General features: G+C 51.1%; 2 protein-coding genes across 4 annotated transcripts; both read left to right on the top strand.

Annotated features, from left to right (window-relative positions):
• The first annotated feature begins 62 nt into the window (after window positions 1–62).
• sik3 (SIK family kinase 3) lies at window positions 63–17,975 on the top strand. 3 transcript variants are annotated; one of them, XM_084673897.1, is made up of 25 exons: window positions 63–428; window positions 4,641–4,757; window positions 4,896–4,959; window positions 5,168–5,329; window positions 5,441–5,565; window positions 5,790–5,913; window positions 6,012–6,130; window positions 6,329–6,439; window positions 6,917–7,063; window positions 8,466–8,543; window positions 8,836–8,945; window positions 9,117–9,273; window positions 10,007–10,156; window positions 10,356–10,429; window positions 11,086–11,229; window positions 12,435–12,576; window positions 13,267–13,386; window positions 13,600–13,658; window positions 14,110–14,219; window positions 14,363–14,663; window positions 16,024–16,781; window positions 16,893–17,047; window positions 17,328–17,457; window positions 17,621–17,747; window positions 17,845–17,975. In XM_084673897.1, exons 1-24 carry the CDS (start codon window positions 63–65, stop codon window positions 17,740–17,742), a joined length of 3,945 nt encoding a protein of 1,314 aa, XP_084530023.1. In that variant the 3' UTR covers window positions 17,743–17,747; window positions 17,845–17,975. The 3 variants fall into 3 exon arrangements, with proteins under 3 accessions (XP_084530023.1, XP_084530025.1, XP_084530026.1); XM_084673900.1 differs by lacking the exon at window positions 63–428 and adding an exon at window positions 1,585–3,780; XM_084673899.1 differs by lacking the exon at window positions 11,086–11,229.
• Window positions 17,976–22,164: 4,189 nt separating this feature from the next.
• Window positions 22,165–24,427, top strand: tmem25 (transmembrane protein 25). Its single transcript, XM_084674991.1, has 8 exons — window positions 22,165–22,240; window positions 22,345–22,692; window positions 22,914–23,204; window positions 23,324–23,458; window positions 23,563–23,596; window positions 23,666–23,766; window positions 24,054–24,131; window positions 24,288–24,427. The coding sequence occupies exons 1-8, from the start codon at window positions 22,165–22,167 to the stop codon at window positions 24,359–24,361; spliced, it is 1,137 nt and encodes a 378-aa protein (XP_084531117.1). The 3' UTR covers window positions 24,362–24,427.

Here is a 24,427-nt window from a genome sequence, read left to right as displayed (position 1 = left end):
CATTTGTTACGCTGATAGTTGCTATAGTTACAACCTAGAGAGGGCGCTGCGGAGGAGCGGGTATGACGCAGGGCGGGGGCGTGCCCGCGATGCGCGCTGCGCAAGGCTGGTTGTTGTTCCCGCAGAGAGGCGAGAAGATGGCGGCCGTGTCAAGCGGAGGTGCTGCTGGGTCCGCTGCGGCCGGGATTACGCACTCTACCCGACCGGCCCACGCAGGCATGGGCGCCCAGAACCGAACACAGCCGTCTTCCGGGATCTGCCACTCCAATAGACCTACCCCGGCAGCGGGGTGCATCACTAACCCCGGCCACCCTTCGGCCAGCAGGCCCCCCCCAGCCCGAGTGGGCTACTACGAAATCGAGCGGACTATCGGCAAGGGAAATTTCGCCGTTGTCAAACTAGCCACACACATCATCACCAAAGCAAAGGTAAGCTGATTGATAAGGGAATTTGGTTATCAATTCTATGTTGTCATTGTAGTTGACTGTCGGAGCTGTCATCCATCCCCCAAGATGAAGATCGGGCCTTCTTCGGGCTTCGGGAGAGAGGCACAGAACAGAACAGAAGAACAACGATCTGCCCGCTGTGGTTGCACTGCTCTGTAGTCTGTGCGGGGGTGTAAACAATCGTCTGTAGACGGACAGCCATTTGTATTGAATAGTTTTGTACTTGACAGAATCATGAGCAAGTTTTAGCTATATATTAACTGAAGTGGTGTCTAGTTAATTCAAAGGACGGCCAGAGAACGGTACCACTGAGGATGGGAGAGGAGATGGAGCTGAGCCGTGAGCGCAAGCAGCTAAGCTAACGTCGCGTTAGCTCGCTTGCTACAGAAAATGGATAACCACATGGATTATCAAGTGGATAGCCCACTGGGCTCCTCTCTAAACTTAATTATTCAACTATTAGAGCCAGCTAACCATCTGATTTAGCTAACGTGACAGCTACACTATTTGTCAGTTTGCCAGTTAGCCAGTCAGCTAGCCAGTAAACAAATAGTTGGAAAGCCACGGTAGAGCTAACGTGAATGTCACCAAATATTTATCCAGTCATCTGACTAACTGTATTTTTCGGATGGAAGAAATTCCTGCAGCTCGATAGCTATCCATCCCTTACCTTATAGTAACTAATTTGGAAGTATAATCTGGATGGAATTTTCTTTTCCACCGCTTGCCATTACATGATGGCTAACATGTCGAAAATGTGGGGCTTTACAGTTCATTTCATCACGACCCTGGTATTGATATCACCGCTGGCCAAGTGGATTGCACAGCACAGAATTGCTCCAGTCGGGATGGGTATTCTATTTCCCCCACCGTAATTCAGCACTAAAGGATTCGTGAAAGATCAAACAAAAGGGTGCACTGCATTTGCCTAACGTTGTAAAGACCTCCTTGTTAAAGGCTAGGTTGTTTTATTATGTTCATCAGACATTAGATCGCTAGTCGCCCGTGTCCTATTGTTGACGTCGCTGTTATTTCCACGTTTTCTTACGGGTTATCAGGTGTAACAACAATTATCAGTTATAACAACTTTTCCTATGTCATCCCAGCTCTTTCATTCATACGTGGTGTTCCTCCTCAGTGATTTCCCTAGCAGTGAATAAGGTCTGCGAAGCAAATAGTTATGCTATGGTTGTGGAACTGGGCCACTAAGCTGATGACTGCTGTGACATCATTATGGTTAGAGAATGTGTGTCTTCTGTTTACATGCACACAGTTACAAACAGCTTGTTTGTAGTACCTATAAGCAGACTGTACCCAAAAAACCCTGCCTCGACTGAATAGAGAAATACAATTCCAAAGATATTAGGGAATGACCGTGATGCCTGACACACTGCTGAGATGATTAAAGGCATGTTTAGTGTGCACACACCCATGGGACATTTCCACCACCCTTTTTCGTTGGGGAGAGTTTGTGCATGCAACCACTATTGACTCATGCTGACTGTCATATGTTTTGATGCATGATTGTGTGAGTGTGTTTGTACTGTGTAAATGTGCACGGGTGCCCTGTTATTGCGCGTGTTAGGGTGTGTTTGTTTTGGTATTTAGAACACTGACATACAGTTGATTGTGGCCTGTGAGCCAAGCGGTTTCCAGTCAGTGACAGTCAGTCAATCAGCCAGCCTACCTGCCAGCCTGCAGTAAAGATTCAACTTTGACTATCCTGGCAGTCAGACGGTGACACTATCTTTATGACCTGGTTGTGCTGGAACACTTTCACATGTATGCTTTTAATATAGACTGTCATTGGCTTGGCTTAGAGCCTTGCATATCTGTCCATTGCCACATCAGCAATTAACCTGCTTGCTCTGTTCACAGTTGCTGTGGCAGTAGGTTAGGGGAGGCTACCTTGTAATGTTTATACATACTTACAGTAGACTGTTGGCACAGCATAGTTGTAGGCTAATAATACTGACTGTGCCTTGAATCATCGGTAGAAAATGCTGTGTGCATGTTTAGCAGCAACCAGACAGCCCTGTGCTCTGTGTCGGTTCACTAAGTAAATGTGTGTGTGTGTGTGTGTGCAGCAATACCACAGCAGGCTGTGTACACGGCTAAAAGTAGGCTTTGGTGTAATGCGCAGTCTCAGTATTAGGCTGGTCTATCGAGCAGCATAGTAGGTCATTAGACCCTGTCTGTTTCGCTAGCTGAGTGTCAGCGGCAGCGCGGCGCGATAGTGAGCTCACCGGTCTTGTGATCCAAAGGGCTATGTGACACTTTAGCTCAACCCACACCGTCTGTCCATTCGTCCGTGTGTCCGGATTCATATCTTTCAATGGAAAATTCCTGAGTAATGGAAGCCAAAGCCAGACAAGACACCCCTAGGGGGGACTTTGCACAGTCAGAGCACATTACATTACTGCCACTGGAACTGGAACACAGAAATGACTGTGTGGCTGGATTTGGAGACCTGGCCTATTCCAGGTCAGGCCCCGTATTTCAGGCCTCCGACTGCATTTCAGAACTGTTCTCTTCATGTGGAAGGGGTAGCATATTTGAGCAGAAGATTTTAAGCCTAAGCCTAGTCAAAAATGTGCCCAAATGCCAGTGACTGGTTCCTTCTTCGATCCTCCACTGTGTGTTCATCATATCAGTTGACCAAATGATGTTCGACCCTATCTTATAACACACGCGGGCAGCTAGTTTTATTGGCAAGCATAGCAGCCTCTGCCAACTTGATTTCAGCTTGGTTTCCTTATTTTAAAACATTTGCATGGATGGGAGTTAGTCTTTCCAGAGAGAGACGGGGTGTGTGTGTGTGTGTGTGTGTGTGTGTGTGTTTGTATGTGCACGCTTGTAAACATTTAAAATCAGTATACCTGTTGACCTCTACCTCAGCTTGTGTGTGTTTGTGTGTGTGTGTCCCTGCTCCAGATGTCGGCCCTTTTACACACCAGCACAGAGTCAGGGGGAGTAGGGCAGGGGAGCGATGACATCAACACAGCTGGATGAGGGCCAGGGACAATAATAGACCAGCGCAGCTTAAAATAACACAGAGATGGACACAGTCACACACACGTATACACAGATACACACAAAACAGCCCAAGCGACACTTGGTTGCCAGAACACCATGTGCCTGGCTCCACACTCTCCTGTGTGGCCATGCTTCCTTCTTCCTCACTTCCCTTTCCTGTCCGCTAGCGGAAGTGGGACTGTGTGGACGTCTCCTGCCGACCACCACCAACAGCAGACATGACAGCATGCCACCAGTCATCCATCCAACTGTCCCCCTTATCACAGCCCGTGTGTGTGTTGTACTGTACTCCACTTAGGTTAGTATATGTTATAGGGTTCAAATAGGTTTTATGTGTATTTAGGGTTAGTATAGTGTATTATTTATTGTTATCCGTAATTTAGGAAGTTTTAGTATTAGGGTTAGTATAGTCAATTATTTATTACTATCTGTATATTCAGGAAGCTTATTTAAGCTCAGCATAGATGTAAATGACGTTCTGTGTACTTATATGTCATGTTATTCCAAGTGCTTGCGTTGTCTTGTCTTAAGAATTTCAGTGCCCAGTCTGACCTTGTGTTGTTCCGTGTACCTGACAAATAAAGACTTGAACTTGAACGTGTAATGCGTGTTATAGGACGCATGCGTGAGGATGTGAGTGCATACGGTGAGGTTTAGGGGTTTGGAATGGATTATGTTCAGTTGATTTATTCATTAAAATGTTGTTGAGGCTGACTTGTCAGCACTAAGTGCAGAGCAGGCGTCGTCAGGATTGATTAAATCCACACCGACTACTTTATCGGTATTTCGGTGCCATTATGTAAGTCCTATGCCCGCTTCCGCTTATGTCATCTGACCCTGCAGCTATTGTCCCCCCCCCGTCAAGGTCATGGTTGGTGGAGGATGAGAAGAGGGAGGGAGGAGGGGTCTTCCAGTGACGCCCTTGTCTTGGAAGATTTCAATTTTGTTTGTTTTTCCTCCCAGTCGAAATATTTTGTTTCAGGAAAATGCTGTTCTCGGTCTTGTTTGTCTTTGTCTCTCCTTGTTTCTCTTTCTTGCCCCCCCGTCTCTCTGCATCTTTCCCGGTGTCTATTTCTCGGTCTCTCTCTGTATGGCTCCTTGTGTATCTCCTGTGTCTCTCTTCATATGTCCCTCCTCTGTCTCTCTCTCTCTCTCCAGGTGGCTATCAAGATAGTGGACAAGACCCAGCTCGATGATGAGAACCTGAAGAAGATCTTCAGGGAGGTTCAGATCATGAAGATGCTGCGACACCCCCACATCATCCGCCTCTACCAGGTCAGTCCAGCACGCGCTGCGCGACCAGCATTCCTTCTCACTGTAGATCTAGTCCATCCCATTTCATGAAGGACTGAGGACATGGTAGACCTCCTCTCCTCATCCTCTAAACCATATATCCACTTGCCTTGGCTGCAGGTGATGGAGACAGAAAGGATGATCTACCTGGTAACAGAGTATGCCAGTGGAGGAGAGATATTTGGTGAGTTTCTTCTCGGCCCTGGGCCTCTCCTGCTATTCCATGGGTTTACCAATAGTGAACAGTAATGTTCATTAAGATGTGCGTATGTGTTCATTTACATGAAAACCAAGCAGACTTGAACTTTGTGTTTGCTGTTTTGTGTATGTGTGTTTTTCCCTGCGTGTGTGTGTGTGTGTGTGCGTGTGTGCGTGTCCCTCTGTGCGTGCAGACCACCTGGTGGCCCATGGCAGGATGGCAGAGAAGGACGCCAGGAGGAAGTTCAAACAGATCGTGGCGGCGGTCCATTTCTGTCACTGCCGCAACATCGTCCACCGTGACCTGAAAGCTGAGAACCTCCTGCTGGACCACAACCTCAACATCAAGATAGCAGGTGTGTGTGTGAGAGTGTGTGAGTGTGATGGAGAGATGTAATCTCTATCTGGCTTTTTATCACCCTTCTCTTCTTCTATCTCTTGTGCCCTCCTGCCGGGGTGGGCTTCAGACTTTGGCTTCAGTAACCTTTTTGCGCGAGGCCAGCTGTTGAAGACGTGGTGTGGAAGCCCCCCCTACGCCGCCCCCGAGCTCTTTGAGGGCAAGGAGTACGACGGGCCCAAGGTGGACATCTGGGTGAGTTCACCTGACAGGTCCAAGACACCCTGAGGTTCCTCCACAACATCGAGAGCAACGTCACTCATCCAACCTGCTCTCTCTCTCTCTCTCTCTCTCTCTCTCTCTCTCTCTCTCTCTCTCTCTCTCTCTCTCTCTCTCACTCTCTCACTCTCTCACTCTCTCACTCACTCTCTCACTCACTCTCCCTCTGTCTCTCTCTCTCTCTCACTCTCTCTGTGTAGAGTTTGGGCGTGGTGCTGTACGTCCTTGTGTGTGGTGCCCTGCCATTCGACGGCAGCACCTTGCAGAACCTTCGAGCCCGGGTGCTGAGCGGAAAGTTCCGGATTCCTTTCTTCATGTCTACGGGTGAGGAGCACAGGACCAAAGACTCACCCGTAAAGTGTGTGCGTGTGCGTTTGGGAGGGACTTCCTAACTGTTTGTTTTGCTTTCGCGTGCGTGCCAGATTGTGAGTATCTGATCCGCCACATGCTGGTGCTGGAGCCGAGCCGCCGGCTCTCCATGGAGCAGATCTGCAAGAACAAGTGGATGAGGCAGGGAGACCCAGACCCCGAGTTTGACAGGGTGAGTCCCGCGTCATCGTGCCCGTCCAACGGCTTCTCACTTTGTCTTCTCATCAGGTGCGGGCCCAGCTGCGACACACACACACGACTCTGAGGCTCTAATAACATTCCTCTTTCTTTTTCATCCCTCCATTTCCTTTCCGTCCGATCTCCGCCATCCCGCCCTCTCTGCTACTCTCTCTCTCTCCGTGTCCGACAGTTGATAGCGGAGTGTGAGCAGGTCAAGTCAGAGAGGGAGACTGAGCTGATCAACGAGCAGGTGCTGATGGCCATGTCCGAGATGGGACTGGACCGCGAGCGCACGCTGCAGGTGGGCCAGGGCCGACACACACATACACAACCACACACACCTTGTAGAGTGCCAGCTAGGTAAGGCAACTGCAGCTGCAGAGACCTCTCAGTGCTTTCTAATAGATCTCAGCTTCCTTGTCACACAGCAGGTGTTAAGGTCTGTGATGCGGCAGCCAGGGAGTGCTGCCGTAGTAACCGGGGCAGGCATAGCGGGGTGTATTTTCCTTTGGACTGGGCGACTATGTTTGGCAGTGTAAAACAGGAATGCGCTAGCTACCTCGCAGTGGCGACCTCATGTCAGTCAAGCTTTTATTGACACCTGCTTTCACGTGACAAAGTGGGATTGAATCCTCACAACCAAGTGGAGAATAATGAATCAGTATGCCCACCACTACGTCAGAAAGACAGACAGAAGCACGTGAGCCAGACAGACGTTCAGCGTGTGCATGCTGTGTGTCGTCCACTCTCTGACCCCTCTCTGGTCTCCCTCCCTCAGTCACTACACACCGACGCGTACGATCACTACAGTGCCATCTACAGCCTGCTGGCCGACCGCCTCAAGAAGCACAAGACCCTGCGCGTGGCCCCGCCCACTCCTGCGCCCACCCCGCGCCCCATTGGCTACCCTCTCAACCCCGTCCAGGTAATCGCCCTGTCATTTGTCACTGGCCTCCTGGCAGCCTTCACTGGTTTCAAAGGTCCTTTAGAACTGAAGTCCTATGACCTGTCGGTATAGGAACGATGCACGCTGACCAAAAGGTCTTAGGTTCTTCAAAGTCTTCCTTGATTTGTTATCCAAGTTTCCGTTATCTGCTAACCTGAGCCCCCGATTGCAACCGTCATCACCTGCCCAACCTAGGGGACAAACCCTCCTTCTGGTTAGCTGTTCTTCCATTGTTCTTTGACCTTTTATGAGGTTCCATTGGAAGGCGGTCAGCCTGGGTGTGGTTCTGAGCTCCGCTGGCTCAGGTGGTGGCTTCCTGCTCACAGTCACTGCACCTTCCCCTTTTGAACAGTAAGCCTGTCAACCCTCAGCCTACCTGGCACAAGGGACGTGAAGGTTGATCCAGTTAAACAAAGAGTTTGAATTGACGCAGGACGTCTGTTGGCAAATAAGAGAAGTCTGGAGTCTGTGCGGGGGTGTAAACAAGCGTCTGTAGACGAACGGCCGTTTGTATAGTCGTTTTGTACTTGACAGAATCACGAGCAAGAGTATTCAAGTCTGTGTTTTTGTTGATCAAATAGAGTGACAGTAACAGAGTAAAGAAAATATAAAAATCAACCATCAAATACGCGTTTATCCTGAAAAAAATCTAAATGCAATTTAGTTCTCAATACAAATTCAAAAGTTTCGAAAACGTTATGTAACCAGCCTCGGTCTGTGTCACAAAACATTTGGAGCGCGCCCACCCTGTGTAGACAGATCCTTCAAAAGACACTGTCATGAGTACACAGCATGTGTCCGCCTGTCTGTGTCTGCCTGTTTATGTGTCTGTGTCTGCCTGTCTGTGTCTGCCTGTCTGTGTCTGCCTGTCTGTGTCTGCCTGTCTGTGTCTGCCTGTCTGTGTCTGCCTGTTTATGTGTCTGTGTCTGCCTGTCTGTGTCTGCCTGTCTGTGTCTGCCTGTCTGTGTCTGCCTGTCTGCCTGTCTGTGTCTGCCTGTCTGTGTCTGCCTGTCTGTGTCTGCCTGTCTGTGTCTGCCTGTCTGTGTCTGTGTGTCTTTGTCTGCCTGTCTGTGTCCGCCTGTCTGTGTCTGCCTGTCTGTGTCCGCCTGTCTGTGTCTGCCTGTCTGTGTGTCTGTGTGTCTGTGTCTGCGCGTGTGTGAGACTGCGTATGTCTGCGGCGCAAAGCGCAGGTGTCGTCCAGCTTGCTGCCAGGTCAACTCTCACAGGCCGACTGACGGCACGTAGACAACAGCGCTGCTCCTGACCTCAGAAGGGAGCAAGCAGGACCCGTTTTTGTTTCTGTATTGGCTCTGTAGGAGACTTGTCCGGCCAATCAAGCCAATGCCTGGATGACCTTTTTGTGTGTGTTTGTCCTCTGCAGGCGGATCAGCAGGGTAATCCCGTTAGCATGACTGTCCCACAAGTCCAGCTTATCAACCCGGAGAACCAGATCGTGGAGGTGAGTCGTCCCTCGTTCGTCACGAGCGCTCGCTGGCTGAGCTCAGGGGGCGCCCGCACGTCACCGTGAACGCCGTGTCGGCGGGCCTCTGTTCACAACAGGGGGCCGCTGCTGATCCAGTTGAGGTCAACGACGCACGTTCGCTGCCGACGCACCGGCAGCGACGCACCTTAGCTCAGCTGAGGAACCTTCTGTTGATGTGAAAAGGCCCATTTGAAATGTGGATGCGAAAGGGGGAAGGAGTTGTGGGGGGGCGAGTTTCAGAGGTAAAACGTCTTGTCTCTCCGCGCAGCCCGACGGAAACATGGCGTTGGACAGCGACGAAGGCGAGGAGCCGTCCCCCGAGGCCATGGCTCGCTACCTGTCCATGCGTCGACACACAGTGGGCGTCCCAGACCCCAGGTAGGCCAGGACGCCCCGTCCCCCCGTCCCTGCCTCTCTCACGGCCTTGGAGCGGGTTCGCCAAAACCCCGGAACTGTGTGGAGTCTTACGACATGGCACCGTTTACTGTACCACGCAGTGTTTTGTGTTCTGTCTGCGTGTAACCAACCTTATCTGTCCTGTGTCGCCAGGGCGGACATGCAGGAGGAGCTCCAGAAGCTTCCTCCAGGCTTCCCCCGCGGCGCGGCCCCCCAGCCCCCCTTCCCGCCCCTGGCCCCCGCCATGGGCCCCATGCACACGCTCATGCCCACCCAGAGCTTGCAGCCCAGCCAGCACCTGGAGTACAAGGTAAAGACGGAGGAGGAAATCACTCGTTTTCCCCCCTGTTAGCAGGCACACCATGCTGCGGTTTGTCTAGGGGCAGTCAGGCGCCCCGGAAGCTGATTAGCCGCTAATGGCTGTCTGTTATACGTTCATGCATACGCAAACAGACAGCTTAGGATAAAGTACTTTTCAAAGAGCAGCTGTGGGTCAGTGTTCTGGCGAATGCTCTTGCGACTGTTTGGGGCCTGAGGTGAGCTCTTTGGACGCTTGCCCGCTGGCATCGTCCCTCCAGGTTAGGGTTAGTTGATAAACCAAGCCCAATTCGCGGTGCTTTGAAGTGATCACCTTTCACTTGTCATGCAGGTGGCGCTAAGAGGGCTTTACCAATGCCCGCGTTCTCTGTGTGTCTACAGGGGTGTGGATAAGGATTAGCATAGGACACTGGTTCTCAACCCTGTCCTCAGGGACCCCGTCCTGCATGTTTTAGATGTTTCCCTGCTCCAACACACCTGATTCAAATAAAAGGGTCGTCATCTAGCTCTGTAGAAGCCTGGTAACGAACATGCATTTGAATCAGGTGTGTTGGAGCAGGGAAACATCTAAAACAAGCAGGACAGGGGGTCCCTGTGGACAGGGTTGAGAACCACCGGGCCATAGGAGATGCTGGGTAAATGGTTGGGGTGCCCGAGAAGCTGTGTGGGCTTCACTGACCCCTCTCCCTCATCACCCCCCCTCCCACCGTCGTGTGTGTCTCCAGGAGCAGTCCCTGCTGCAGCCGCCCACCCTGCAGCTGCTGAACGGTATGGGCCCGCTGGGCCGCAGGGCCTCCGATGGGGGGGCCAACATCCAGCTCCACGCCCAGCTCCTGAAGAGGCCTCGGGGACAGTCACCTCTTGTTGCCAGCCCCGTAAGTAAAACCCTGTGGACGCGTGGGAGGAAACGACACACTCGGAAATGTGCGCCGGCGACACCTGTCGTCCGCTCCTCATCAGACTGAATTCTTCTTCCTCCTTTTATTTGTTGATCCCCCCCCCACCGTGAGCTTGACCTCTGCCCCTCTCTCTCCCCATCCCTGCATTTCCTCTCTCGTCTGTTCCTCCCCCCAGCATCCCATCCCAGCAGTCGCTCCGGTGGATGAAGAGGGTTCGGACGGTGAGCCCGACCAGGAGGCGGTCCAGAGGTAGGGGTGGGGGGGGCGAGTCCAGGGGCGGGGCTCTGTCTGCTTGGGGGCGTGGCTAAGTGCGCCGATGTCGGGTTACTGTGCGTGTGCGTCTCTGTTGGTTTGTGGGCGTATGGGCGTGTGTAGAGTTTAGAAGCGCTGGTGTCCTGGGTTTCTGGGAGTGAGTGCCAATAGGCTGCAGCACTGCTTTTCTGCCAACGGGGGGCCAAAGTTGTTACGGCACCCCTTTCTTTTCCTCTCCTTTCCATCGTGCAACTGGCTTCCATGACGGAAAATCAAACTTCTTACCAGATCTCCCTCCTTTCAATCTTCTCCCCCCCCCCCCAAACCCTCCCCCCCCCAAAACAACCTCTCTGTCTTTTTCCATTTCAAACAGCACCCAAAGTGCTTCTCACTCGGCTTCGCTGACTCGTAAGCTTGCAAAACAAACAAACCCTTCCAATCCTCAAATTGGAAAAAAAGGGGGTGGGGGCGGGAGTTCTATCTAAATCTGTGATGTGATTCGCTCTGCTGCCCCAAGAGGGGGGCGGGCCTTACGCGTTTCCCCGGCCGCCGCCACCCCCCCCCCCTCCCCCCTCCGCTAAGGGCCCCCAACGAGGACAGAGAGCTGACTAGTGCTGCTTCCTGTCTCCCCCTCCTCCCTCCCTGCGGCCCAGGTACCTGGCGAACCGCTCCAAGCGGCACACGACGCACGCGCTCATGAGCACGGGGCCCCACGGGGAGCTGCAGGCTGCAGACCCCCAGCGGCCCCAGGCCTCCCGACAGAGGGGGGGCTGGGCCCCCGAGCAGCACAGCAGCCGGTGAGGGGGACACGCCCACACTGAGCTTACACTGCCCTCCCGAGGGGCCACGACATAGTCACAAGGGAAGGGGGGGGGTTAGGAGTGCGCCTGTTCACCTGCTATGCTAGCTAGAAACAAAAGGTGTGTAGAACGCACTAGAGCTGACCCGGCGTAGACCTGTCATTGTGTGTGTGTGTGTGTGTGTGTGTGTGTGTGTGTGTCTGTGTGAGAAAGAGATTGTGTGTTGGTCTGGGATGGAAGATCAGTTTCTACAGGAACTCCTTGGATGGGGAGGGGTCTCTAAATAGGCTCCGTCGATTGTTTCTCATGTCTTCAGGGCTGGTAACCCTGTGGTCTTCTAACCATCACGACTGCAGAACCCACAGACAGCTCCATTATTTGAGCTGATTCTAAGTAGGGTTTCCTTGATAAGTATTGTGTGAGACACCTCCTGTGGAGGTTTAGGAGATTAGGATTGAAGACTAAGATGATTAGCCTACATTCTCTGGGCAGCCATGTTGTGGCCTTACATTGGTAATTTGTAACGGATGATATCTTGAAAGCTTGAATGGCTTACTAAAACTTGTTTTTGGAGTTATTTGTGTTTCTTTTACTTTCAAATAGTTTTTTTTTTCCACAGTGAACTGCTGAGAATAGGAGAATCGACAGTTTTTCAACAGTGCCTGATGTCTTTTTCAGTTCCCTGTATGGACAGCTCAGTCCACTGCTGTTTAGATCCTGATTGGGAAACATAAATGAGTTTTCTTTCACTCTCGTATCCCTTTGTTTCAAAAATGGCCCAGGAGAAAACTCAAGTAGAAATGTACTGACCAAGGTTATTCACATCATAATTGATGACAAATAATGCTTGATTGTTGTAGTCCTGTTCACAAGATGACAATGAGCATTCTTGATCTAGACTGGTTCGACATCCATGATAACACAGCGCTGTGTTTTACTCAGATCTTTGTTTTTTTTCTCCTCCAGTGGAAACACACTTGGAGTCTAAAATCCATAATGTGTGTTTTTGTGTTTTGCGTCATTTCTCTGTCTGTGTGTGTGTGTGTATGGGTGCTCACCTCTGGTTTGTGTGTGTGTGTGTGTCTGTATGGGTGCTCAACTCTGGCAATTCAATGTGTGTGGCTGGGCGGTGTGTGTCTTTTGTCCATTCCTGTATGTCTGTGTGTGTGCGCGTGTTCCCTGTGTGTGTTCCCCGTGTCCAGGTCGAGCTATAAGGACTGTAACACCCTCCACCTTCCCATGGAGCGTTTCTCCCCAGTGAGACGCTTCTCCGATGGGGCCGCCACCATCCAGGCCTTCAAGGCCCACCTGGAGAACAGCAGCCTCATCCGGCAGCTCAAACAGGTAAGGCTGCTGAAGAGCTGCCAGCACTGGGACCAGGAGGCCAAACATGGGGGGGACTCAGGTCGTGTTCCTTCAATTCTGGGCTGGAGGAAAATTGTTTAGTTTAAGGTTTAGTTTCTATTTTTCAAACCTCCTCCGACCTGTCACAGCCCCTGTATCTAGGTGAAGTGGTCAAATCATTGAGGGCCACCCTGCTTCTGAGAGGATCAGTTCTGCTGATGTCATGGAGCTCGCTAATCCTGTAGATCACATGCCAGGTGGACAGTCACCCATCCAGATGGGGAGGCGATGTCAGTTCACCAGTGTCGTGTAAACATGCCGCTTGACCCCATTGGACCTTCCTCGCCCCCCAGAGGCGGGAAGTGGGATTACTTCCTTCTACCTTTTCAACGGTGATAGGGAATTGAATGAGCCAAATCCGATTGCATTGCGCAATTAAAATGGGCATACCATTTTTAAACTTAACAATTCCAGTAGGTGACCGTCAAAATGAGACAATCTGTGTTTGTGTGCCAATGTGTGTTTGATTGCTGTGTGTGTTTGATTGCTGTGTGTGTTTGATTGCTGTGTGTGTTTGATTGCTGTGTGTGTTTGATTGCTGTGTGTGTTTGATTGCTGTGTGTGTTTGATTGCTGTGTGTGTTTGATTGCTGTGTGTGTTTGATTGCTGTGTGTGTTTGTGTTTTGACAGGAGTGCGAGCAGCTGCAGAAAATGTACGCCGCTCCTCAGGATGAGAGGCTACTGGAGCACACACAACAACAGCACTTCCTGTACCAGCAAGAGCAGCAGATACTACACCAGCAGATACAGGTCCCACACACACACACACACAGACACACACACAGCAGGATTTCAGCTGACATCTTTAATGGTCAGGACGAACCTCTAATTTGTGTCATCCCACTTCTGCTTTCTTGTTCAGACACATACACACACACACACACTTGATGACACACACAAGTCACGTTGACCTGTTCAGTCAGGACTAACACGCATTCCGTCTTGGTTTCTCTCCCCCTGTAGGCCCTGTCTCTGGGACACGGGGAGAGCCTGCCTAGTCACCTCACCCACCAGCTCCAGAGGTGAGCTCCCTCTCTATCTCTGTCTCCCTCTCTCTATCTCTATCTCTGTCTCCCTCTCTCTATCTCTGTCTCCCTCTCTCTCTCTCTCTCTCTCTCTCTCTCTCTCTGTCTCTGTCTCTGTCTCTCTTTCTGTCTCTCTCTCCCTCTCTCCCTCTCTCACCCACCAGCTCCAGAGGTGAGCTCCCTCTCTCTCTCTCTCTCTCTCTCTCTCTCTCTCTCTCTCTCTCTCTCTCTCTCTCTCTCTCTCTCTCTCTCTCTCTCTCTCTCTCTCTCTCTCTCTCTCTCTCTGTCTCTGTCTCTGTCTCTCTCTCCCTCTCTCTCCCTCTCTCCCTCTCTCCCTCTCTCCCTCTCTCTCTCTGTCTCTCTCCCTCTCTTTCACACACACACACACATTAAGCCTGGGGGCATTGCCATTGATTCGGAGCTGACGCCACCGTGTTTGTCTCCTCAGGTTGCGCATCCAGCCCTCTAGCCCGCCGCCTACACATCCCAGCAACCACCTCTTCAGACAGCCCAACCCGAGCCCTCCTCCCTGCTCTGCAGAGATGATGCAGGGTCACGGTGAGCCCTGCTCCACGCCTCCGCCCCGGCGCGTCCCTCCGCTGCCAAGGGGAGGACAGCCGAGATGAGAAGTTCTAAAGTTTAAACTGTGCCGACTTCTCTCTCCTCCATCCCTCTCCTACCTCTCTCTCCCCCCCCCCCAGGTGGATCGCCAGCGGTACAGTACCAGCACGGCCCCTCCCTCTACCAGCCCCAGAGCGGGAGCCCGCCCCCCAGCGGGCACCCCCGCGTGGGCCTGCCCTCCCCCCAGCAGCAGCAGCAGCAGAGCTGCTCGGTCCGCCAGGGCGTGCCTTTGGCCCAGGCTGGGCCGCAGCAGGTCACCATCCAGGTCCAGGAGGTGGAGCTGGGGGGCGCGGCCCAGCGTCAGGGCGGCTTCCTGACCACGCCGTGTAGTCACCGCGTCCTGGGGAAGCAGCTGAGCGCCGACAACGCCGAGACTCACAGGTGATCTCGAAACCCGCCGCCAAGCCACACCTTACCAAAGGATTCACTTTTTTTTTTTTTTTTTCAATCTTTCTTTTTTTCAATTCTTCTTTCTTTTTTTGTCCTGTTTTTCATCATTTTCTCATTCAAACAACCCTGCATTGTTTAGAACTTTCATATGTCCTCAGGAAGCTTAAGCTACTTTCCATGTTTTCGTTTCTTCTTCTCCTGTTTGACAGTTTTGCTTTCTCCACGTTTACAAAGTTGACAGTCAGATTTCGACTCCCTGTGCGAGACAACCTTTCAAGGCTCCTCATAGATTTGAGCTGTCTTGACTTCCAACCACTTTCTAAGGTGCCATAGAACAACATTTGGACGCTCCACAATCCAAGAAGTTCTCTCCCAAACTTTCCAGACATTTCATCAGGCCTAGCCAGTGTTGACTGGTGTTTGTAGATACCATGAGATCGGCAAAGCTACTCGTGTGTGGTCTAGTGCCTGCCTCCCTCACGGTTTGACCCATTCTACAGTCATTTATCCCTTATAAGCCACTCTAAGTATTTAGTACCACAGTTGTGCTTTATAACCCAAACCTACTTGACTGAGATGACATCACCCTCCAGTCCTCCACTCCAATTGGCAGGCTAAGCTGACGCATGTAAGTCTAGGAGAAGAGAGTTCTAGAAGTAGATCCTATATAGCCCCAGCTGGTCAAGTGTACCTATAAACGCAGGTCCAGGATCATTCTTGGCATTCATCTGTTGGGTGGGAAAAATATGATAATGTTGGCCAGCTGATCCTGGACCTGCGCCAGCATAGAAGGAGGATGGTTAGACTTCTAAAAATAGCCAGTTGATTTGAGCTGGATTCTTTCCTGTTTGTGTAGGACTGCCAAATACTGTTTCTGGAGAGCTACCACCATCCAGTAGATTTTCATCCCTTCCTGATCCACCTGATTCTAACCACTTGTTGGTTGACCAGCTGAATAAGGTAGCTGACAGTTAACTGGAGTTTGACCCAAAACCTACAGGAGGGGAGCTCTACAGAAACAGTGTTTTCCAGCTCTGTTTGAGTAGGTCTAAATATGGTCTGTTTCCCCCCCATACTTGACCTCTGACCCCTTTGTTTCTTTAGAAATTCTCAACCTTTACCTTCTAACGGAGGCACACTGTTGTAGGAACTGGACTGGACTCATTATTTTTGTTTAATTTTAGGTTTAAAGTTGTTTTGTTAGCGGTTTAATTGCTACAGTATTGAGTTCAGGAGAGTGTGTACTGTTTTTATTTTAGCCTTACTTCTCTAGCCCCACTGCTTTCATCTGTCCCAGCACATTCTTACTGTCTTCTTCTCTCTCTCTCCCCTCCCCATCCCTCTCTTCCAGTCGCAGTCTGGGTCGCTTTACCACAGTGTACGACCAGCAGTCCCAGTTCAACCCGCATCTGTTTGGCGACGGGGGCCGTGGGCCGTCAGGCGTGGTGGGCAGCTACAACCCCTACCTCCAGGGGGCGTCCCTCAACGTGCCCGGCCTGGACACCTACCAGAGTGGGGCGGTGGCGGGGGGCTACGGCCCCCCCTCCGCCCTGCAGCAGGCCCTGCTGTCGCCCACCCCTCTGGAGTACCGCCCCCCGCAGCAGCACGTCACCCCCACGCTCCAGGGCCTCCTGTCCCCCCGCCACTCCCTGACGGGCCACGCCGACCCCCGTCTCCCCCCCCAGGACCTGGCGGCCCTGCTGAAGAGGCAGAGCCCCCGGCCGGGGCCCCCCACTCCGCCCAGCGCCCCCCAGGACTACGGGGAAATGCTGCTCCTCCGCCAGCTCAGCCAGGGGGGGGACGCGGGCCTGGACCCCCAGGCGTCCCCAGTCTCGGCCCCCCACTACCACCACCTCCTGCAGATTAGACCCCCGGACGTCCAGGGCCAGCCCCCCGGCCTGCCCCCCAGTCTGCCCCACTCTGAGAGCATGGAGGAGGACGAGGGGCTGCCCGTCGGGTACCCGCATCACCAGGGCCTGCTGGCCAAGTCTGCGGCCGTGGTGTGTGCGGAGGAGCACGAGATGCTGGGGGCCCCCCGGGGGGGCAGCCCTCCCTACAACACCCCCACCCACAGGCAAGCCTACATGAGGAGTGCCTCGGCTGCAAGAGGTAACGACGGTTACAGTAACCCTAGGCCACACTGGTCCTCACCCACACACACATTACCCATAGTCCACTATCAACAAAGAACATAATCTGTTTTTCTGCTCCCCCTCCCAGACAATGAGCATGTGGACTGTAGGACCCAGGGGCAGGCGATGGAGATGCCTGATCACAATGGCGTGGGCTACAACAGGGCTCCCCAAGGCGACGGTTACAGGCCCCGCGGCCAGCTGCAGCGCCACCACACCATCCAGACCTGCGACGACGCCTACGTGAGTTCCACACACACACACACACACACGCCCATGTTCAACCTCTAAAATGACCCCTAATCACCCCCACGACACCTTGACCAGTATGTGCAGCACATGGTTAAGTTCCTCATCCACGTAAATTGCATTTTTCTTACACTAAGCAATGTTTCCTTTAACTACACTTGCAATAACAATATACATGTAAAAGTTTTAGCGAAATAAAATTGTTAGTGTTCATGAGCAGACTTGTCATGTCCATGTCAAAATAGGTCTAAGCTGTGTTCCTCTCCACCAATAGGATCAGACCGAGCCCATGTCTGGGATGAGCCTATTGGCTGGGAAGGCCCTGAGCTCCGCCCGCATGTCTGACATCCTCAGCCAATCATCACTGACAGGAAGTCAGCAGCTCCACCAGCGGGAGGAGTCAGGTCAGTGGTCCCTGGACACACACTTGTAGAACACACACACACGCAATAAAAATGTCTATTTATGCTCCGTCGTGGTTACCGAGGCAAATATTATCAGTGATAACCAGACCCTGTAATGTGGATGTTGTAAATGAGCCTTCTCCCTGGGTCTTCTGCCCCCCAGTGTGTGACGTGGAGGGGGAGCTGCACGCGGCTGCCTGCTACCCCTCATCCTGCACCAGCAACATGCTGCTCAGCTATAAGCCCCCAGACCTGCAGTACAGCATGGAACAGGCTGGGGTCTAGCACAGGTACAGCTGCACACACACACACACACACGCCGCTCAGTATTTGACGCACCCCTGACTGTAGTTTTGCGTTTCTGTCTCTCTGTCCCCATTCCCCTAGGGGCATCTCCTGTGTATAAAGGTCCATATCAGCCCCTTGTGCCGACCAGCATCACTCCAAACCGCCATTGTCTGTCCAGGAGGGGGCGCTGTGCATCTGTCCTAGGGGAGGGCAGCCTGGGGAGGGGGCGGGGTGGGGTGGAGTGGGGTGGGGTGGGTGGTGGCAAGGCAGGGGAAGGAAGTAGAGGTTCAGCACAGCCATCCAGCAAGCATTGCCATTGGATGCTCCATTTAGCTCTTCCATCTGATTGGATAGATTGAGTTCCTCACCCGCCCCTCCCATTCACTTCCTCCTTCGACCCTCTCCTCCCCCCTTTTAACCCAACCATGCCCACCCCTTGCCCTCTTAACTGTTGCCATAGCAACATTGTCATACGCCTCAATGTCCAAGGCATTCATATAGGCAAATGTATAGAGAAACGTCAACAAAAACACACACACATAGACTCTTTCTCATACACACATGCGCACACATACCTTCAGCCACAAACCCAAAGTATTTGACATCAAGTCTGTGTGCGGGGATGTCTGTGAGGTTCTGTTCGCTCCTCCCTCTCCCCTCCACTGTATTCCAGTGGACCATTCCGGAGTGGCTGTGACCTCAGAGCCTATGAGGCCCTTTCTCAGAGCGGGCCCATTCCACTGGGCTTGGAGGGATGTTTGGAGGTCAGCCTGTGGCTCTCTAAACCCAGATCAGCTCAGTGACATCACACAGGACAACCAGCTCTCATGGTCTCTTTTCTTGTTCTGTCGTTCTTTTTTTCTTAATTTCATTTTTTATTCATTTTTACGGCTAATGTTCATGTAGAAATTATGATCATTATTGTTACTCTTATTGTTATTACTGTTTTTCTGTAAAAAAAAAGAAGTTTTATTGTTATTATGGTTATAATGACTATTATTATTATTAAAGGAAAAAAACAGTTCTGTGTTGCAAGAAAGATTACATAATATTTTTTGTTTAATTACTGAAGTAATTCTGCACTTTCGGTTCAAGCAATCTCTTCCCTGCGCTCCACCTTGCTCCACCTTGCCTTCTCCTTCTCTTAGTACCCTGTTCTCTGACATTCAAAACCCTTCTTCAACCCTGCTCGTCATTCCATCCCTCCCTTTTCTCCCTCCTCTCCCTGGCCCCTCTCTGTCAGTGACAGTGTGTTGCATTGTGGGTAGTTTAACCGACATTCTTCCCCTTCCCTGTACAGTGATGCCATGTATAGACCGCAATTTCAATTTGTGTATCAAAACCTTAGTTTTAGAGGGTCTTGGGGAGGCTTTTTTATATTGTTGTTATAATTTGTGTTTCTGGATGTCTTCAGATACCTGTTTTTGTTTTCTGAATATTGAGATTTTTAGCCAAAAGAGGAGAGAAGAGAAAGTGAGTGACTTGTCTTCATGAAAAACGATTGTTCATTTATTGTTTTTATTATCGAGAAACTTGAAGAGGAGAGTAATTTGTGTCACTTTTTATCATTTCAATCATTGATGTTGTTGTGGCTCTAGTCATTGTTCCTGTTTTTAGGTGGGGGTGTATTTTGCAGGCTGTTGGGTGGGCTGTTTAAAGACTGTTGTGGAACGGGAGGAGGGGAACATGTAAAATAGCTGACATATCATCATAAACATTAGGAGAAGGTGGCAATGGACACACACCCTCCTCTCTCTCGCTACCTGACATCCTCTTGTATGCAGTGGCGTTTGACCTTTGACCCCGTCAACCATCCTATTGGTTGAAATGAAACGGGCATGACCTATCCTCCACACTGTCCCAGATACCATGGAAACCGAAGAGGAAGTACTGCTCCCCGCACTTGACCCCCCTCCCCCCACCGTAATCTTGCTCCCTCCCTCCTTCTCTCACCCCCACCCCGCACCTGGAAGACGCAAATCGGGCCTGGTCCACGTCATGTGACAAAGCGAGGCAGCCAATAGCCTCCCAAGTCTCCACAAGGACCCTCCTCCTCTTAACTACTTACAGGCGCAACATCATCAGGAAGTGAACGGTTGTTGGCCCCATCGGTCTCGACAGCCAGAGTCATGTCAGGGACCCCGTCTCCGCTGGGAGCGTGTCTGAGGAGAGGACCCTCTCCCTGCCCTCTCCTCACACCTGCACGCGGTCCCAGCGCGTCACGGCCCTCGACTGTCCGGCTCCGGGATTTGGGGACTGTGTTCCCTGACCTGTTCTCAGCTCCCTTTCTCCAATCTGTATCCAGGAGACGGGAGAGTCTGCCCACGAGGCTCCGCTCTAATTGTGGCAGTTGAGAATAGATTTGTTTTTTGTTTTCCTCTTCTGTCTGTTCCTTCACCTCCTCCTCCCTTCTCCGTGTGTATAAAACCCGCTCTTTGCTCGCCACCCGTATCTTACCTTCTCTTTTTCTATCAGTTCATTTTATGTCTTTTTTTTTGTTTTCGTTTTTTTCGTTTTCAGTACAAAAATACTAAAGTGCAACAACGATGATTAAAAAGAATACCAACCAAACTGAGATGAATAAAGAAATATATATAAATAAAGAAATAATTTAAAAACTCCCGTGTGCTGATTGTGCTTTTCACTTTTTTCCCTTCCACAAACCTTGAGCTCATGCATTAGTGATCGTTTTAATAGGAAAGTCAACTTGTAGGATTTGCAGAATCCCTTTCCATTCTGAACAACTATGTATGTAGCTAATCTCATCAGTCTGACTATTGTTTACCAGCTACTTGTAAATCTCGGAGCCAGAAGATCAGATCCAGTTTAGGGTGTCAGCAGAGCCACCAATCCCATCTAGTCTAATCCATCCAGCCTGGGGCCTGCAGCGTTCTGCTACTTGGGTCTGCCTGTAGAGAGCTGCACTGCAGAGAAACTGGAACACAGAGTGCAGCTCTGTGGAGCAAGCAATCCGGGAGAGGGGAGAGTGGTGCTGTGTGCTGTGTAGGTGGGGATTTGAAAAGGGGGGGGGGAGTGATAAGATTGATGGATAATCGGATGCGATCTTGTTCTTGTACACAAACAGATTGACAGGTCACCCTGTCATCACTCTCTCTCTCTCATTTGTTGTGGTCACATGGTCACATGTTCATTGTGATGCTTGGTGGATAATGAATGATTGATGCACTGCGCAGATCCCTCTCTCGCTCCCCTTTTGTTTCCCTCCCTCTCTCTCTCGCCTTCTCACTGTGCTCCATTTGGACTTCTCGTCTCCACGCTGTCTTTTACCTCCCCTCTCTCTATCTCGCTCTCTCTCTCTCTCTCTCTCTCTCTCTCTGTCTGTCTGTTTGTGGTATCCTTCACGCACTCCATCAACCCACCTATCCTCTCTTCCTCCCTTTCTCCCCTTCCTTTCCCTCCCCCTCTTTCTCTCTCTTCTCCCTGCGTCGGAGCGGCGGAGGCAGCGTGACTGCGTCAGCCAGTGTGGGCTGCTGTGATGTAGCTGCAGTGGCTCCAGTGTGCCTAGCGAAGTCCCTAGTCTGAGCTTGGCTGCTGGAACTGGAAGGAGGTTTGTATTGTCCTCCTCTCCTCCTCTCCACCACCCCTTCCTCATCGTCCTCCGCTCGCATGGGGCACCGGCAGGCTAAATCACACGTCCGTCTGCAGACTGTGCTGAGGTAATGCACAAACATTGTGTGTGTGTGTGTTTGAGACGGAGAGATGCAGACTGTACTCTGTGTGTACCTGTCTATGATAGAGACATGACTGTATGTGTTTATTTGTGTGCACACCGAGATGCCTGCATTGTTGCCCTGGTGTTGTCTATCCATCACTTCAGGCAGTGCTAGCCATGACCGGAAGCCTTATTGACAGTCCTTAAAGGGTGTCGAGAAATTGTATTTCTGAGAGGGTGAACATCATTGTTCAAAATTTCCATTGACCTGGATATCAACACAATATTCCTGCTGCTTTGGTCTTCTGTACTGACATATCCTATAAACGTGGCTACTGCTGTATGTGATGCAGGATCAAGTGTGCTTGTGTGTTTGTGTAATCACAACATGTTTTATGATACCGAAAAGCTCAAATCTGCCTGCTTCACAAATCATGCTTTGACAAGACATCCCATGAATTATTGAAGACTCTGGAGTCAGAGAGAGTATATTTGTGAACAGTATAATTTGCTAACGTAAACCATACTCCCAAACAACCCCAGTAAGCAACATGGCTGCAATCCAGCTCCCTATATCAGAGACTATGTCGGGGGGGGGGGGTCATTGGTTACGACCTGTCCCTTCAGACCTATCTAAGTGCTTGAAGTTGATGGGTTGAATCAGGATTTCCAAATATTCACCATTCACCCTTGTGTGTGTGTGTGCCAGCAGGTAGGAGTGTGTGTAGGTACTCCACTGGGACGGCATGGTGTGTGTGTGTTGGAGGACAGGGCCACATGTTGCTGTCCTGCTGGTACAAACCCTGGTCTGGGTCTGGACAAGTGAGGAACATAGATCCACTTATTACAGAATCTATAACTTAATGTAAATTGCCACAGTATGGATAATACAATGTGTGAAGTCTAAGTTTAGTGTCTCTACCCAGGTGCCATAGAATCCGCTCCCAAAATTGATGGATGGCACCGATCAGCAATCACACTACAGGAGAATGCCACGCACAAATTTAACTGCCAATCAGACGGCTGGGACCCCAACGCCCCGCCTCTGTTGACGTGGTACCTGAACGGAGAGAGGCAGAGAGAACCCATGACCCACGGAAAGGGGCGCCTTGTGATGACATCACCTAAACAGTCGGCAAAGTTGCGTCCAAACTCACACCACAACAGCACGTTCTCTCTGCGAGCCAGGAAGTGGCACCAGGAGCTGGTGTGTGCGGTGTCCAGACCCAACAGCGTCCAGAGCTACAACGCCACCGTAACCCTTAACGTCCAATGTTAGTTTGGAGAAGATTCCTGAGGGGCTGGATGAGTTATATCTTACAAACATGAGTGAAATACACACATACAAACACATAGAGGCATGCACTAATATATGCATGTGTGTGTGCATTTTGCAACACCGTCCAATACAGACATGCTGACTTACTTATTCTGTAGTAGGCTCATTTAAAGTAAACGTTCTTGTCTTTTTCTACTTCCCTATCCTTTCCTCCAGTCCAGCCAGAGATTCTGAGAGTGAATGCCCACTACAGTGAGACGGCCGACCCCGGCCTTTCCCTGGTCCTCTTTGCCTTGGTACGCTCCAACCCCCCTGCCACCATCACCTTTGTGGACCAATCCGGACATCTGGTAGCCAACACCTCTGACTTCCTCATCCTGGACTCGCGGAGCTACCCCTGGCTGACCAATCACACGCTGCGGGTCACCCTCAGTAGCCTGTCAGGGAATGTGTCGGTGAACGCCAGCAACAGTGTCGGCGCTGCCCAGAGCAATCTCACCCTGGCAGGTCGGTGCACTGGCCTCATATCCACTTCCAAGTGGAACACAAATGAACAACACAGACATGAAGCAGACATGTTTAGCTGGGTTTTACTTTTCACCAAACGCTCCCTTTTGTTTCCCCAGAGTTCTTGCAGTCTCGCGTGGAGGTGCCTATGTTGGGCATCGTGACAGGGGCAGCTGTAGCCTTCGTCACTCTCCTCATCTTCACCCTGCTGGTGCTGTGCTTGCTGCACAAGAACAAGGGAAAGGCCATCATGGGTGTGTGTGGAGGTGGAGGTGGGGGCAGGAGGGGGAGAGGTTGTCAGGCATGAGAATTACGAGGACTCTCCACAGTTTGGCTTATGCGCAATGCTTCTTTGCAGATGAGCCGGTGGAGATTGTGCTGGCCAAAAAAAGGTATGTATCATTGAGTGTGTGTGTTTGCTTTGTTTGTGTGTGTGTGAGTTTAACGGCCGTCTGTTTTAGTGATTCCACCAGTATTAAAGTGGACAAAATCTACATGCCCAGAGAGAACATGTCCCTACCATCCAACATGCAGCTCAATGACCTCAGCACCCTCCGCAAAGGTACACTACTGCTAAAATGTTTCTATTACCTAGAACCTATTTCCAGAAATCCTGGAACCCTGAATATATTCCCTAAATTCAAAGCCCTTTAATTCCTGCTCTCAGTATTCCTAAACTCCCAGACCAATAGACCCCTATACCCTACTCCCTAAACTCTGATCTCCATACACACCGCTCCTCAAGCCCCTGGATCTGGCTTCGACTGAGGTTTTTGGGGGTTTCTAGGAATCTCAAAACGTCAACTCTATTTGTTGTCTCTTTGTGACCTCCTCCATGTCATCCTGTAGCCAGGGAGGCTGCCAAGCGCACCCTGGGAGAGAAGACGGAGGAGGAGGAGGACCTGTCTGCTGCCTATGCTGCTAGAGGTGACACAAGACTTTCTTCTTTCTTTCTTTTTCTCACTATCTTGTTCTGTTTCTTTCTCTCTCGTTGTCTCTCTCACTTTTTCTTTGACTCTTTCACTCTGTCTCTATTTATGTATCTCTTGACTGTTTCAACTCTGTTCCTATCTTTGCCTCCAGGTTTCGCCAGATACCCCATGGTGGGCTACATCTATAAGGTTAACAGCATGAGCAGTGATGAGATCTGGCTCTGACCACATACATATGCACGCACTCACACACACACACACACAAACACACACACACACACACACACACAC

The sequence above is a fragment of the Hypomesus nipponensis genome, chromosome 15, assembly GCF_054491055.1.
Source record: "Hypomesus nipponensis isolate SF chromosome 15, ASM5449105v1, whole genome shotgun sequence".
NCBI lineage: Eukaryota > Metazoa > Chordata > Actinopteri > Osmeriformes > Osmeridae > Hypomesus > Hypomesus nipponensis.
The sequence above is the reverse complement of the archived record's forward strand: the minus strand, read 5'-3'. Positions and strand labels throughout refer to the sequence as shown.